The sequence below is a fragment of the Elaeis guineensis genome, chromosome 5 (assembly GCF_000442705.2).
Source record: "Elaeis guineensis isolate ETL-2024a chromosome 5, EG11, whole genome shotgun sequence".
NCBI lineage: Eukaryota > Viridiplantae > Streptophyta > Magnoliopsida > Arecales > Arecaceae > Elaeis > Elaeis guineensis.
This window is the reverse complement of record NC_025997.2, coordinates 5,801,794-5,815,024: the sequence shown is the minus strand read 5'-3', so window position 1 is coordinate 5,815,024 and position 13,231 is coordinate 5,801,794. Positions and strand designations below refer to the sequence as shown.

The window sequence follows — 13,231 nt, the reverse complement described above, 5'->3', positions numbered from 1 at the left end:
CGTTGATAATATATGCTGAGATTCACCGAGTTCCACAGTCTGAAAATTGGAGTCCCGTCAAGCTATTTTAGCTTATAAATTTCTGGGTGTGCCACTTTATCCATTCAGGTGGGCAATAGTCTTCCTTCTAGCGCCTTCTCGGTAAGCTATCAGACTTTGGCTTGCCGCAGCATCAGATCATGAGGTCAAAGTTGATCATCAGGCGACAAGACCGTATTTTTATGCAAAAGATTAATTAGTCGGTATTTGGTTACCTCATCTAGATGTGAGCCGATTTTCACATTTGGCTCGGATTCCAAACAATCCCCAGTAATCATGTGGATTTCTCCTCGGATGGATCGCTCTTCTTCCACTATTTGCCCTCCGACCTGCTGTCGTTCCTGTCGCATTGGTGCTTACTGCGGCTGAGGTTGAGGGAGATGCTACTGAGGCAGGGGGTTGGCTATTGAACTCTCGAAGCTTGATGCTGAAGGATCGCTCTTTGGACAAAATGATTCAACCACCTCTGCCTGACAAGCCTCTCGATCTCATCACGAAGCTGGTGGCAATATTCATATCGTGACCGTGGTCATGATGGTAAAAGCAGTATCTATTCGGATCCCGATGGCACTCCAGCCTCGTTCTTATCAGTCGAGGCTCAGATAACTCAGGCCCCACTTATAACAACACCTCTCTCCAAGGAACATTTAGGAGTATGTAGCTATCGTACAGTCGAGGAGACGATGGTTGCCGAACTCTTCTCGAAGGATTTCGAGATCGATGATTATGACCCCCATTATTCTGCCTCGGGGATGGAGACCGGGAGCGCTAGCATCTTTTCTCCTCTCACCTTGGATAGTACTCCTTACTGGATCCCACCACGGTCGAACCGACAGGAGTATCATCGGCAAAGGTCTCTTCTATATGGGCGTACTTCTCCGCACGGACAAGCATATCTGGGAGATCCCAAGGATAAGTCAAAACTAATGACTTTTTCAAGTCATTCTTTAGGAGACTGCTCATTATTGCGGCCATCGTGGTCAACTGGTCCAGATTTTAGACCTCTATGGTCGCCATGTTGAATCTATTCATAAAAGAGTGGATTAACCCGCCCTCTTTTGCTTGATAGTATGGAGGTAGTCGGACCGCTTCTACTGTCGTCAGCTGCTGATGAAATACCGACGAAAGATTAGCATAAATCTTCAAAGAAATGGATAGACACCGGCCTCAAACTCGAGTACCACTGTCGAGCGGTCCTCTTAAGATTTGAGGGAATGTCGACAGAGATCGCATCTGATGCTCACTAAAGGAGCATGGCTGTCTTGAAGGTCTCCATATGATCGATGGGGTTGGTGTCCCGTTGTAGACCTCCAACTGAGATAGTTTGAAGTGCAGGGGAGTGATTTCTACACAATCCTCGAGACGAAGGGTGGCTGGCTGTTATACCCTTCGTAGGGTAGCATCGAGGAGCCATTATTGTTGAGGGCCTTTTCAATTTTCTGACCCAACTACTGATCGAACTCTTGAAACTGTCTTTCAAAGTCAACTTCATGGATGGTACCAGCTCGGAGCGCAAAGGAGATCGATGTCCGGAGGTTGAGTCATGGCCGTACTGTGGGCTTGGAGATCACCGCCTGGCCGGCTACTGGGGAGATCTCCTCTCCAAACTTTGAGAAGGCACCTGCGGCTCTGGTTGAGGTTGTGGCTACAGACCGCAGACAAAATAAAATTATGTAGGGCTGCCACTGCGGAAGGCACAGACGGTACTTTCGAGGAAACTGCATGATGCACCATCGTAGGGAGTGCAGGGACAATCTGAGGAGACTGTGGTGCTGCCTGAAAGGGTGCAAGAAAGGTTTGGATCACTTAAACTGTAGTTGTCAGATGTCGAACTTGTAGAAAGAACTGATGAATTGATCGGTCGTGATGATGCCGGCAAGGCGATTGAACCGATGGAGGGACGATCGGTTGAATCGATGGAAAAATTTCTAGCACTACAAAAAAGAAAGTTTTTACAATAAAATTATTTGTGATGAAAATTTTTTCATCGACAATAAGAATATTTATGATGAAAAAATAAATTTATCATAATAATAAATTATTTACGATAAAACTTTTTTATCGCAAATAGTATCATATTAGCGACAAAAAAAATTCATCATAAATACTAATTATTTTGATGATTATTTTCATCAAAAATAATAAAATATTTATTTTAATTTTAAATTTTTAAATATTAACGATGAAAATATTTTCATCGTAAATAGTAGAGTATTTACGATGGAAAGTGAATTTTCGTCGAAATATGAATTATTTACAATGTAAAATTTTATCGTTAATATATAAAAAAAAAATAAAAAATTAAAAATTACAGATTATTAATGATAAAAAATTTTCATCGTAAATATTAGAGTATTTGCTACGAAAAGTCACTTTTCATCGTAAATACTCCACTATTTATAACGAAAAATTTTTATCCCTAATATTGAAAAAAATAAAAAATTTAAAAATTATAGGTTTTAGCAATGAAAAATTTTTATTGTAAATAGTTGAGTATTTACGACAGAAATTATCTTTTCGTCATAAATACTCTACTATTTACGACGAAAATTTTTCATCGCTAATATATGAAAAAAATAAAAAATATAAAAATTACAGATTATTAGCAACGAAAAATTTTCATCGTAAATAGTGAGTATTTGTAATGAAAATTAATTTTTTATCGTAAATACTCTACTATTTATGATAAAATTTTTCGTTACTAATACATGAAAAAAATAAAAAAATTTAAAAATTATATATTATTAGCGATAAAAATTTTTCGCTGTGAATAATAGAGTATTTACGATGAAAGCTTAATTTTCATCATAAATACTATATTATTTATGATGAAAATTTTTTATCACTAATATATGAAAAAAATAAAAAATTTAAAAATTTACGTTTATTTAGGGTTGGAGCACATGACTAAGAACCTAGACGTGCACTGACTTTGGTTGGGTCAGCACGTAAGTATGAACTCATGGATTGATTTCGTTCAAGATGAAAACCAGACCTAAACAAGCGGTATTCATATCTTGCAAGATGGGACCTGACCTACTCGCACCAGAAAGGCCTTGATCAGCCTCTAGGAACATCAGTTCACATATTCCAATCAGTGAACCAGAAAGGGACCTTACTCAAACCAAACTGGAAAAATTAATCAACAATATCTAGGTCAGGCGGTCCTGACATTCTTTAGGCCTGGGCCAAATAAAAAAATAAAATTTTTCTATTAAAATTAATATATTTTAATATTAATTAGCATTAAAAAATTAATCTACGTGCATTTGTAATGCAAAATTTCTTATAATTTTTTGTAATCAATATTGACAATAATTTTCTTCAATAGATAGTATAGCTAAACCATTTAATCTTTTATAACATCGTTGATCATAAATATAATTTTAATAATTTTAATTTTGAGAAACTTCTTTCAGTAGAGACAACGGTGACAGGTATGGTCAATAATATTCTATATGCAATTGATACATTTGGATAACAATTCATTTCATTAATATAATTAAATATATTCATAGCAGTATTTTTTCTTTTGGTATAATTGCTTTTAGAACTTTTAATTCTGAAAATAAATCAATCCCATCAAGATCATAATGATTATCATTTGTTAAAACACTTTGAAGATTAAGATAAAATTTTTTCAAACTTTCTTCGTCCAATGAAATTAATGTTTTGAAATCAAACAAAAATCCAAAATTATTTTCATATAATTGAAATTGTTCAAACCTATGTTTCAATGAAAAGATAGCTTGATCTACTAAATATAAAAAATAAATAACTCTAAATGATTCTTCTGGTGATTGTTCAATATCCACATTAACATCTTCATCAAATTATTTTTTCTTTTTACTTGATATTTTATACGAAATATAGGATCAAGAGAGGTTTGCGAGGCGATGAGAGGGGATGAGAATTGAGAAATTACGAGAGAAATCGAGATGACGAGAGCTAAAAAGCTCTTGCTAGGAGCTGTTGGGGAGTCGGGACTCCGGAGAGGAAGAATGACGTTTGGTTTACCCAAAAAAAGAACAGGGGGAAAGGCGTTGTGAGGTGATGAAAAATTACGGGAGAAATCGAGACGACGAGAGCTAAAAAGCTCTTGCTGGGGCTTGGGAGCCATTGGGAGTCGGGATTCGGGAGAGGAAGAATGGCGTTTTATTTGGGGAGTCGGGACTCCGGAGAGGAAGAATGACGTTTAGTTTATCCAAAAAAAGAATAGGGAGAAAGATATTGCGAGGTGATGAGAAATTACGAGAGAAATCGAGATGACGAGAGCTAAAAAGCTCTTGCTGGGGCTTGGGAGCCGTTGGGAGTCAGGACTCGGGAAAGAAAGAATGGCGTTTCGTTTACCCAAAAAAAAAAAAAAATTGAGCCTCGTCACCCAATTTGACCCGCCCAGGCCTCTGATCTAGGTCTAATTCTAGGAATCCATAGTGATACCATCCATTGGTTTCAATCCAAATCAAGCTCGATCCAGATACCCAGCCCATGCTAAATAGAACACATGACCATAGCTTCAACGTGGTTGTAACTAGAGACCTTGTTGGCCACGTGGCGCCCAGAACACCAGACCAATACGATGCTTTTTTCTCTCATGTCTCCACAATAAATTCTCTGTTAATCTTTGGATTCCATTGAGGTTCTCATTTTAAACCACCGATCTCCATAAAGCAGCGAAGACATTTTGGGCCGCCCGGGGTCGGCAACCAACGGGCCTCTTGATTGCACGAATGAAGAGACAGGGGACCCCACAACAATACTACGGAGGAAAAAAAAAAAAAAAAAAGTTAAGTTTGGCGGCGAATCCTAAGCAATTTATTGTTTTCATCGCGACTCTGTTTCACAACCACGTGTTTCAGTGAGTATTCCTATTCTGATAATCTCTGTACCTTCTCTTCTTTAGTTTACAACTTTAAAAGAAAGCACACTACCCACGCTTAAAGCTTCCATGAGACGCATAATTATAGTAGCACCTCCTGTGGGAAAGTAGCATAGTACGATAGACTAAAAGGTAGTCTTACCTACCCATATGAAAATGTTTGCGCGGCTCACAGAAAAGTGATGGTGTGGTGTGAAAGAAGTCTTCATCTGTTCCCACTACTGGTTGTGTTTCCATTTGAATCCATCAAGAGTAATCTTAGGTATTGTGGCAAAGCAGCTGAGTTGGTGTGATCTAATATCATTTGGTAGGTAGAGGAAGCAACATTTCCAAGGTTAAGTTGCATTGGGACGATATATATAATTTGGTATCCAAAGTTGTCTGTCCATAATTAACTTCTCCGGTTTGAATTATTTAGGAGGAGACCTTCCTCCGCCTATGATATCAACAATTCGTTATTCAACGCATGAATTTGATGTGTCAGCTGAACCTTTTTTTTTCTAGTGTACAAGCAACGCAACTACTCTTAAGCAACATTCTTTAATCTTAATCCAAGCTTGGGAATTCAAACTAACTTTGGAGGTTTGATGCTTACAGCACATGAAATCAAAAAAGAAGAAAAATTCATCTAAAAATTCACAGGCATGAATTTTGTCTTGGGAATATATCTCCAGTGCAATATTAAATCATCCTATCCTTCAAATCTAAAGCATCATCGAGCTTAACAACAACTTATTGGAAACCTCTTGCACTGCAACCTCACATAACTTGCACTTCGTTAGATAAACCAGACTAAAATATTTTACTCACATCCCACTGATTAGATGATCCATTCCTCAAAACAATCGAGGAAAACAGCCCTATAATTAATTAGTCACAATCATGTATATAACAGATTGACAGAATATCTTCAACATAATAAATACAGCCAGACGCCTTTTCAATGGCTTTAGCTAATGAGGTCATTATAGTTGAAAAACTTTAGATAACCTTACCAAACAAATATATATATATATATAAGAACTAGGACTGCTCCAAAGAGAAAAAATGGAGGAAAACAAAGCCGCCATTAACTACCATCATTTGAAAGGTGAGCAACAGAACCATCACATGTAAGAATTGCCTGTCAAGATTGAAACACTCATGGTCTAGTGAAGTATATATTTTGAGTAAAAGAAGTCCATGTCGGCTCTCTTTGACATATATATTCAAAGAAGAGGTTTACAAAGGCAACTTTTCTTCCTCTCTACCCATCCTCCTTTTTTTTCAAGAACAAAAATCATGAGGCAAGCGTGGCCTATCCTCATCAGTTCCTCACCAAACAAGACCATGTTAGACAGCCCTGTGCTTCATGCTTTATTTAATTGTCAAAATTTTCATAATTAATTATGTGTTAGCTTAAGCTAAAACCCTTTTTAAAAAACAAAGGAGAAAATTTCACCCACCAATCCAACCGCACGATTTCATAAGAATTTCATTTACAAGCATCAAAAATAAGGTATCAAAATGGAAATATTTGGAGAAATGGAGGAAAGTGTTAAGAAAAGAATTCTTTTCTTTCTGTCTCTCCTCGACGGGGGAAAAAAAAAAAAAAATCAATCGACGGAGGCGAGGGATATGCTGTTGCTGGAGATGCTGCCACGGCTATCATCGCAAAGCGCGAGGGCGCTCTCCAGGTTGGCGACGATGTCGGCCATGAAGGGCCGCTCCCGCCCCTCGAGGCTCACGCAGTGCACCGCCGTGTACGCCACCAGCTCCACCGCCTCCGCCTCATGCGGCCCCGGTGGTCCCACCCGCGTGTCCAGCACCCGCCCCAAATCCCCGGCCCCGATGCTCGGCACCGCGTAGTCCACCACGCTCGTCGGATTCCCCTCCTCCTTATCCTTAAAGATCGCTCTTTTCCCCGTCAAGACTTCCAGCATCACCACCCCGAGGCCGTAGACGTCGCTCTTCACCGTCAAATGGTGGAGCCCGTAGTACTCCGGGTCCATGTACCCCACCGTCCCCGCCGCCCTCATCGAGAGGTGCCCGCTGTCCGACTCCGGCTCCATCAGCGACAGCCCGAAGTCCGACACCCTCGCCACCCAGTTCCCATCGAGAAGGATGTTCGACGATTTGATGTCTCTGTGGATGATCGGCGGTACGGCGTAGTTGTGGAGGTATTCGATGCCCCTCGCCGCGTCCAATAGCACCTTTATCCTCATCTTCCAGGAGTTGAGGACGGTGGAAGTGTTATCCTTGGAGTGGAGGTGGTCGTAGAGAGCTCCGTTCTTCATGTACTCGTACACCAGGAGCCTCTCCTCCTCCTCCTCGCAGTAGCCAACCAGGCCCACCAGGTGTTTGTGGTGGAGTCGCGAGAGGAAGGCCAGTTCCGACTGAAAGGCGCTCTCTTTCTCTTGGAACTTCTTGGTCCTGGGACCGGACTCGCTTCTTTTGATCGCCACCTCCCGCCCGTCGGGAAGCTTGCCTTTATACACGGTGCCGAAGCTCCCGGCACCGATTTTGGTCTCCAAGGAGAAATTTTTAGTGGCGGCAGCGAGCTGGGTGAAGGTGAACTCCTCTGCTCTGTCCTTGAACGACGACGGCCCGCTCCTCTGCCGCCGCATGACCCGCGACCCCTGCCGTCGGAATATTCGGGACCTGGACCCCGGAGGGGAGGTGAAAGGGCTCGGAAGAATCGATCCTCCAGCTCCGGCACCCGAAGTGACCCCCGAATTGGCGCCTCCATGCTCGCCGGCAGTGATGTTAGGCCGGACAGAATTGTGGACCTTCTTGTTCCTGCACACCCCTGTCCACAAGCAGTAGATTATCGTACAGACTCCGGCGAAGGCCCCAACTGACCCCACAATACCGAAAGCCAGCCACCTCTTGCTTGTCTTTCTTGACGTTAATGGCGGAGGTGGTGCCGACGGCGAAGGAAGCGGCGGTGGAGACGCTGGCGATAGACAGGGACTGCAAATAACTCCAGAACCAGAGCAGAGTCTCGCCGAATCCGGAACGATGTTACATGTACAAGAGTTCTGATCAGCAGTACAAATCCCTGGAAGAATCGGCAATGGAATAACGGTCACCGCCGGATTACTCCGGTTCGTCCCCCAGCATACCACCGAAAAGTTAATCGAGGTGAGGCCGCAGGTAAGATTGCCGCCGGCCACGACGAACTGGAACGAAGTCGTGTTCATCGGAGCATAGGTCCCACTCTCGCCGCCGCCACCCCAGCAGACCACCGTTCCGTTGGCTTGGCGAACGGCGCACGACTGGCTCTCTCCCAGAGCGAGGCTGGAGAACTCGAATGCCGGGCCGGAGGGCGCGTTCAATTGCCCATAATCGTTGCTTCCCTTGCAGACTAAGAAGCCCGTGGTGCTTAGACCGCAGACGTGGGAGTCCCCTGCGACGATGCTCACCATCGATGCGTTCTTGAAGTCGCTTTGGATCTCTTCGCCGCGCCGTCCCCAACACCGGACGGTGTGATTCGTGTCAATGGCGCAGGAGAAGACGCGCCCCGAGGTGAGCGAGTGGTAGGAACCGCGGACGAGGAAGCGGGGGAAGCTGTCGTCCCCACGCCACCACCGAATCCCTGGGCCGTTCCGGTCGATGGCGGCGATCTGGTCCTCCCCGACGGTGAGGTTCGTCAACACGGCGGGTCCGTTGTAGACGCGCTTCGGGGGGAGATCGGTGGAGGAGGCGTTGCTGGCGTTCCAGCAGAAGAAGGCGGTGCCGCCGGACCTGAGCCCGCAGAGGAAGTCCCGGCCGCCGGAGACGGAGTCGAAGGAGACGTTCGGCGGTATGGAGAAGACCGGCTGCGTTCCACGGGCGCACAGGATGCTCCGCGGCGAGGCCCCGGCGAGGACCCCGCAGACGGTGCCCGTGCCGTGGCTGATGGTGACGGTGGCGGCGGAGCCCAGCCCATCCGCGGCGGCGGAGAAGAGGGCCATCAACACTGCGACAATCGTCACCGCGGCGGCGGCGACGGGAAGCCTCATCAGACGGTCCTGATGGGGCCAGGCCAGAGGATACAGCGCTCTTCCCTTGGGGGTTGCCTCATCAGGAACGTTCGACAGTCTGAGAGCAAAGGAGAGAGAGAAATAGGGGGGTTTTAAAATTTAGGGGAGTAATGGAACGCGGACTGGGGGGGGGGGGTACGCGGCAGTGATTTGGGAAATTCGTAAATGGACGGGAGGAAAGGGCTGAGAAAAGGAAAGAGATGGGAGGACTTGGTCATCGAAACCAAATCAACGGCAGCGGAGAGATGGAAAATCAAATCGACGGCGGCGGAGAGATATGGATTCGAGAAACGTTAGAGCCCGGTTGTGGAATTTTCCTTTGCTCTTTGAATTTAATGAAAAACGGTGGCAGGAGGCAGCAAACCAGCCCCAACTTCATCAGTTTTTATTGCCACTATTAATATTGGGACCTATAATGTAGCATGTGATTTTATTTTTATATAAAAAATAATATAAATAAATAATAAATGAATATTAAAAGAAAGATTGGAATTTTTGATCTTTTATTTTATTTTTATGCAATATTTATATAAATAAATAATAAATAAATGTGATTAAAACTTTTCATGTGGTGGTTAAAATGTAAAATAGGTGAAAAAAAAAAAATCGAGATGGAAAAAAGCATCATGGATTTTGAATTTTTGATGTATATAAATAAATAATAAATAAATGTGATTAGAATATCTCGTTTATTTTGTGGTTAAATTGTAAAACCGGTGAAGAGAAGGAAATCGAGATTGAAAAAAGCATCATGATTTTTGAATTTTTGTTATTTTATTTTATCTTCTTCTATAAAATATTTATATAAATAAATAATTGATGAATGTGACTAGTGATGTGGTACCATTGCCAACTAGATCGGTTAATAAATAACGACATACTATATATCTCTAAATTAGAATGCATTAATGGTGGCTAAAACTTATTAAGAGGACGGTTATAGTTTTGCATATTTGTGAGGTATGTTGTGGCATTGTTACAACTCATTCTGCATGTTTGAACGTTATGACATGCTTGGCACGTGAATATTTTTCAAGTAATGGCTCTATGCCTTTAGTTCTACGTAAATAGGATCCAGGGGACCTCAAAATATATTTATTTGCTCACTCCATTTCATTTTTTATGACTGTACTTCTAAATTTTTATTGTTCTATCAAAATTCAACCTAACTTAAACCTTCGAGGTTTCTCATTGGATCAAATTTGACAACCTTCGATATTTATTTTTTATTTTTTTATTTTTTATTTACAAGCCGAACCTCCTATTCTAAATAGAAGATCCAAGCAAACTAATTAGCATTTGCCAATTCATCCAAGTTTGTCGCATAGGATTTTAGTGGGAATGTCATGGCCCGGCCCAAATAACAAACCCCAGCCCAAACGAAAAAAATAAAAAAATAAATAAAGGAGAAGACTCTCGAAAGGAGTCTTCTTCCTCCTCTCACCGTCTCCCAACTGGAGTCGGAAAGAGGCCCACTCCGACTCTATTTAAGGAGGAGAACCCTCCTCTCTCCCTCTCATCAGAGAACCCGAAGTCCATCAACGGTAATCGCCGAAAAATCATCGTGGAAGACCGACTCTGTGTCCATCTAATTTTCACGTCGGAAAGCTTCACCGGCGTCGAAGGTGAGCCTCATCTCCTTCCTCTCTTCTCCTCCTTTCTTCCTGTGTCCGTGTGCACGATCGTCGGTGATCGAAGTCGTCGGATTTTGTTGCGGAAGAAACCTTTTTTTATCCTCTTTTCTTCGATTTTTCGACGTCGGTGGTCGCCGTCGGCCACCAGTTTGGGTCCCTCCGAGCCATCCATCATCATCCTTTTGTCGTCGGTCAGTCTCGTGCTGATCGGCCACCGGCTGACTGACTAATCGAGGGATTGTGAGGTCCCTTGTTTCGACCCAAAGGAAGCCACGGGAAGAAGGAAGGAAAAGAAAAAGAAAAAGAAAAAAAAAGAAAAGAAAAAAAAAGAAGAAAAAATAGAAAAAAAAATATAGACTCTCTTCTCTCTCTCTCCCCTTTTTTCTTCTCTCTACTTTCTCTTTCTCTCTCTAGTCTCTCTCTACTTTCTCTCTCTAGATTATTTCTCTCTTCTAAGATTTTTTAGAATTTTGAGAAGAATGATGATGAATTTAAATGATCCTAGTGATGAATTTTTGATTTGCGATCGTCGGACGATATACCGGCATCCATTTTGATCAGATTAGGTATTTTTAAGATTCTATTTTTCATAATTTTATTGAATTATCCACATGATAATCTTAGCATGATTTGGTCTGATCGATCGGATTTGTTGGATCATATTGTCTGAGGAGTCCAAGATGAATTTTCTCTCTCTAAGCCATTTCTCTCTCGATCGATTTCTCTCTCTAAAAAAGATTAGCCAATGAAAGAATTTCTTTTAATATTTCTGATCTAATGAAGAATCCTGATCCATGATTGTCAGACAGCGTATTGACACCCACCTTGATCAGATCAAATATCTTTAGATTTTATACCCATAATTCTATTGAATTATCCATGTGATAATTTCAGCATGATTTGATTAATTTATCTTGATCTGATCAATCGAATTTGTTGAACCGTATCGTCTGATTAGTACAGATTCATCTTCATGAATTTTCTCTTTAGAATTGTATCTCTCTAGAAGTTTATTTTTTTAGAATTTATCAAGAAAAAAAATTTATTTTGATGAGTTTGAATAATTTTGGTGAAAACATCCTGATCCATGGTTGTCAGGTAGTATGCCAGCACCTTGATCAGACCATGAATCCTTAGATTTGATCATCCATGATTTTGATTTAATCATGACTGGATTTGATCATGTTGATTTCATCAATTGAGATATTGCACCAATCGTAATGTTGGATTGTGTCATCTGATTAATTTAAATTGTACCTCATGAATTTTCTCTCCTCTGATTTTTCTCTCTACTTGATTTTATGAAACCAATAAAGAAATCTCGATCCTATCACTTCGAATCTGATTTGATCTGATAGTCAAACTTTGGATCGTCTATGTCCTAATTAGATTTTGATTAGATGAAATTAGATGATCGGACCCAATCTAAACCGTTGAAATATGATACTCATATTTTTTCTGATTACTGAATTTGATTTGTATAGGTATCATTGACACCTGACAATCGGATATTGTGATATGGTTTATGAACCGAAGAATTTTGAAAGAAAATATATAGAATTATGTAGATTTATTGGAATGCGCTCGAGGTAAGTAATGTTTCATTTTTTTTAGATTTATGATAAATTATAATATATTTTTCTGATATAATTTGTGAAACGATGCATTAATTGGATGAATGATATTTTATTATAAAAATATCTTATTTGAAATGTTATGATGAAGCATGATTGAACATATTGATTTTATGATGCATTATATTGATTGATTTCGATACTACATGATTATATATTTTTTATTAAAATTAGAATATAAAACATGATTTATGAAGAATTCTGATATAAAAAAATATGAATTGGCAACCTGACTATGTAAAGGATCCCGCCAATGGGGCATATATGTTGGCAATTGATTTATCCTGAGGATTTATGTCGCCAGAGAGACCAGCGACAAACCATCAGAGAGACCAGCAAGTTTCGAGGACTTTACTGCTAGATAATTTGTAACTCACCACAAGAATATACGCGGTGTTATGACTCTGCCACAAAAAAATATGGTCATAGCTCATGATTGACGAAAAAAATTTAAGAATGAAAGAAATTGAAATCTGAAAAAAACTCAAATTTTGAAAAAAAATAAATTTGACATGAACTATATTGCATAATCGAAATTGATTTCAAATTGATGAACTCGATATGCTTATTTTTTATAAATGATTATTTACTTTAATGGCTGATGAAATCTATTGAAAGTGATCATTGCTTACTGGGCTGTCTAGCTCATCACCTCCTATTTTACTATTTTTACAGATATTGAGGAATTAAGATGATACAAGATATGAATGGAAGAATGATTAGAAGCAGAATCTCCAAACTTTTATTTTATGTTGGAAGTCTTATTGAATTTGATGTAAAGCCTATATTAATTATTATCGAATTTATTGAGATATTAAAGAAGAAATTTAGATCATTATGTTTTAGATCTAAATTATTGACTAATTATTTCGCTGTTTTTTTAGGATAGCATGATAAGATGCCTTGCATGCTTATGAGAAGAGTTTCTTATGAGTATGCGGCGGTTGCCATAACTCTCGATTCACAATCTCGGATCGGGGGTGTGACAAGGAATAAATAGAAAAATTGAAATTCTTGTAAAATAGATGAAGAGAAAAAAAA

The 13,231-nt window shown here is 40.6% G+C and overlaps 1 protein-coding gene across 1 annotated transcript; it reads right to left on the bottom strand.

Moving 5' to 3' along the window:
- Positions 1-6,353: 6,353 nt before the first annotated feature.
- Positions 6,354-9,012, bottom strand: LOC105044610 (putative serine/threonine-protein kinase-like protein CCR3). The gene has a single exon (XM_010922560.4). The coding sequence runs from the start codon at positions 8,899-8,901 to the stop codon at positions 6,514-6,516; it is 2,388 nt and encodes a 795-aa protein (XP_010920862.2). The 5' UTR covers positions 8,902-9,012; the 3' UTR covers positions 6,354-6,513.
- Between the last annotated feature and the right edge of the window lie 4,219 nt (positions 9,013-13,231).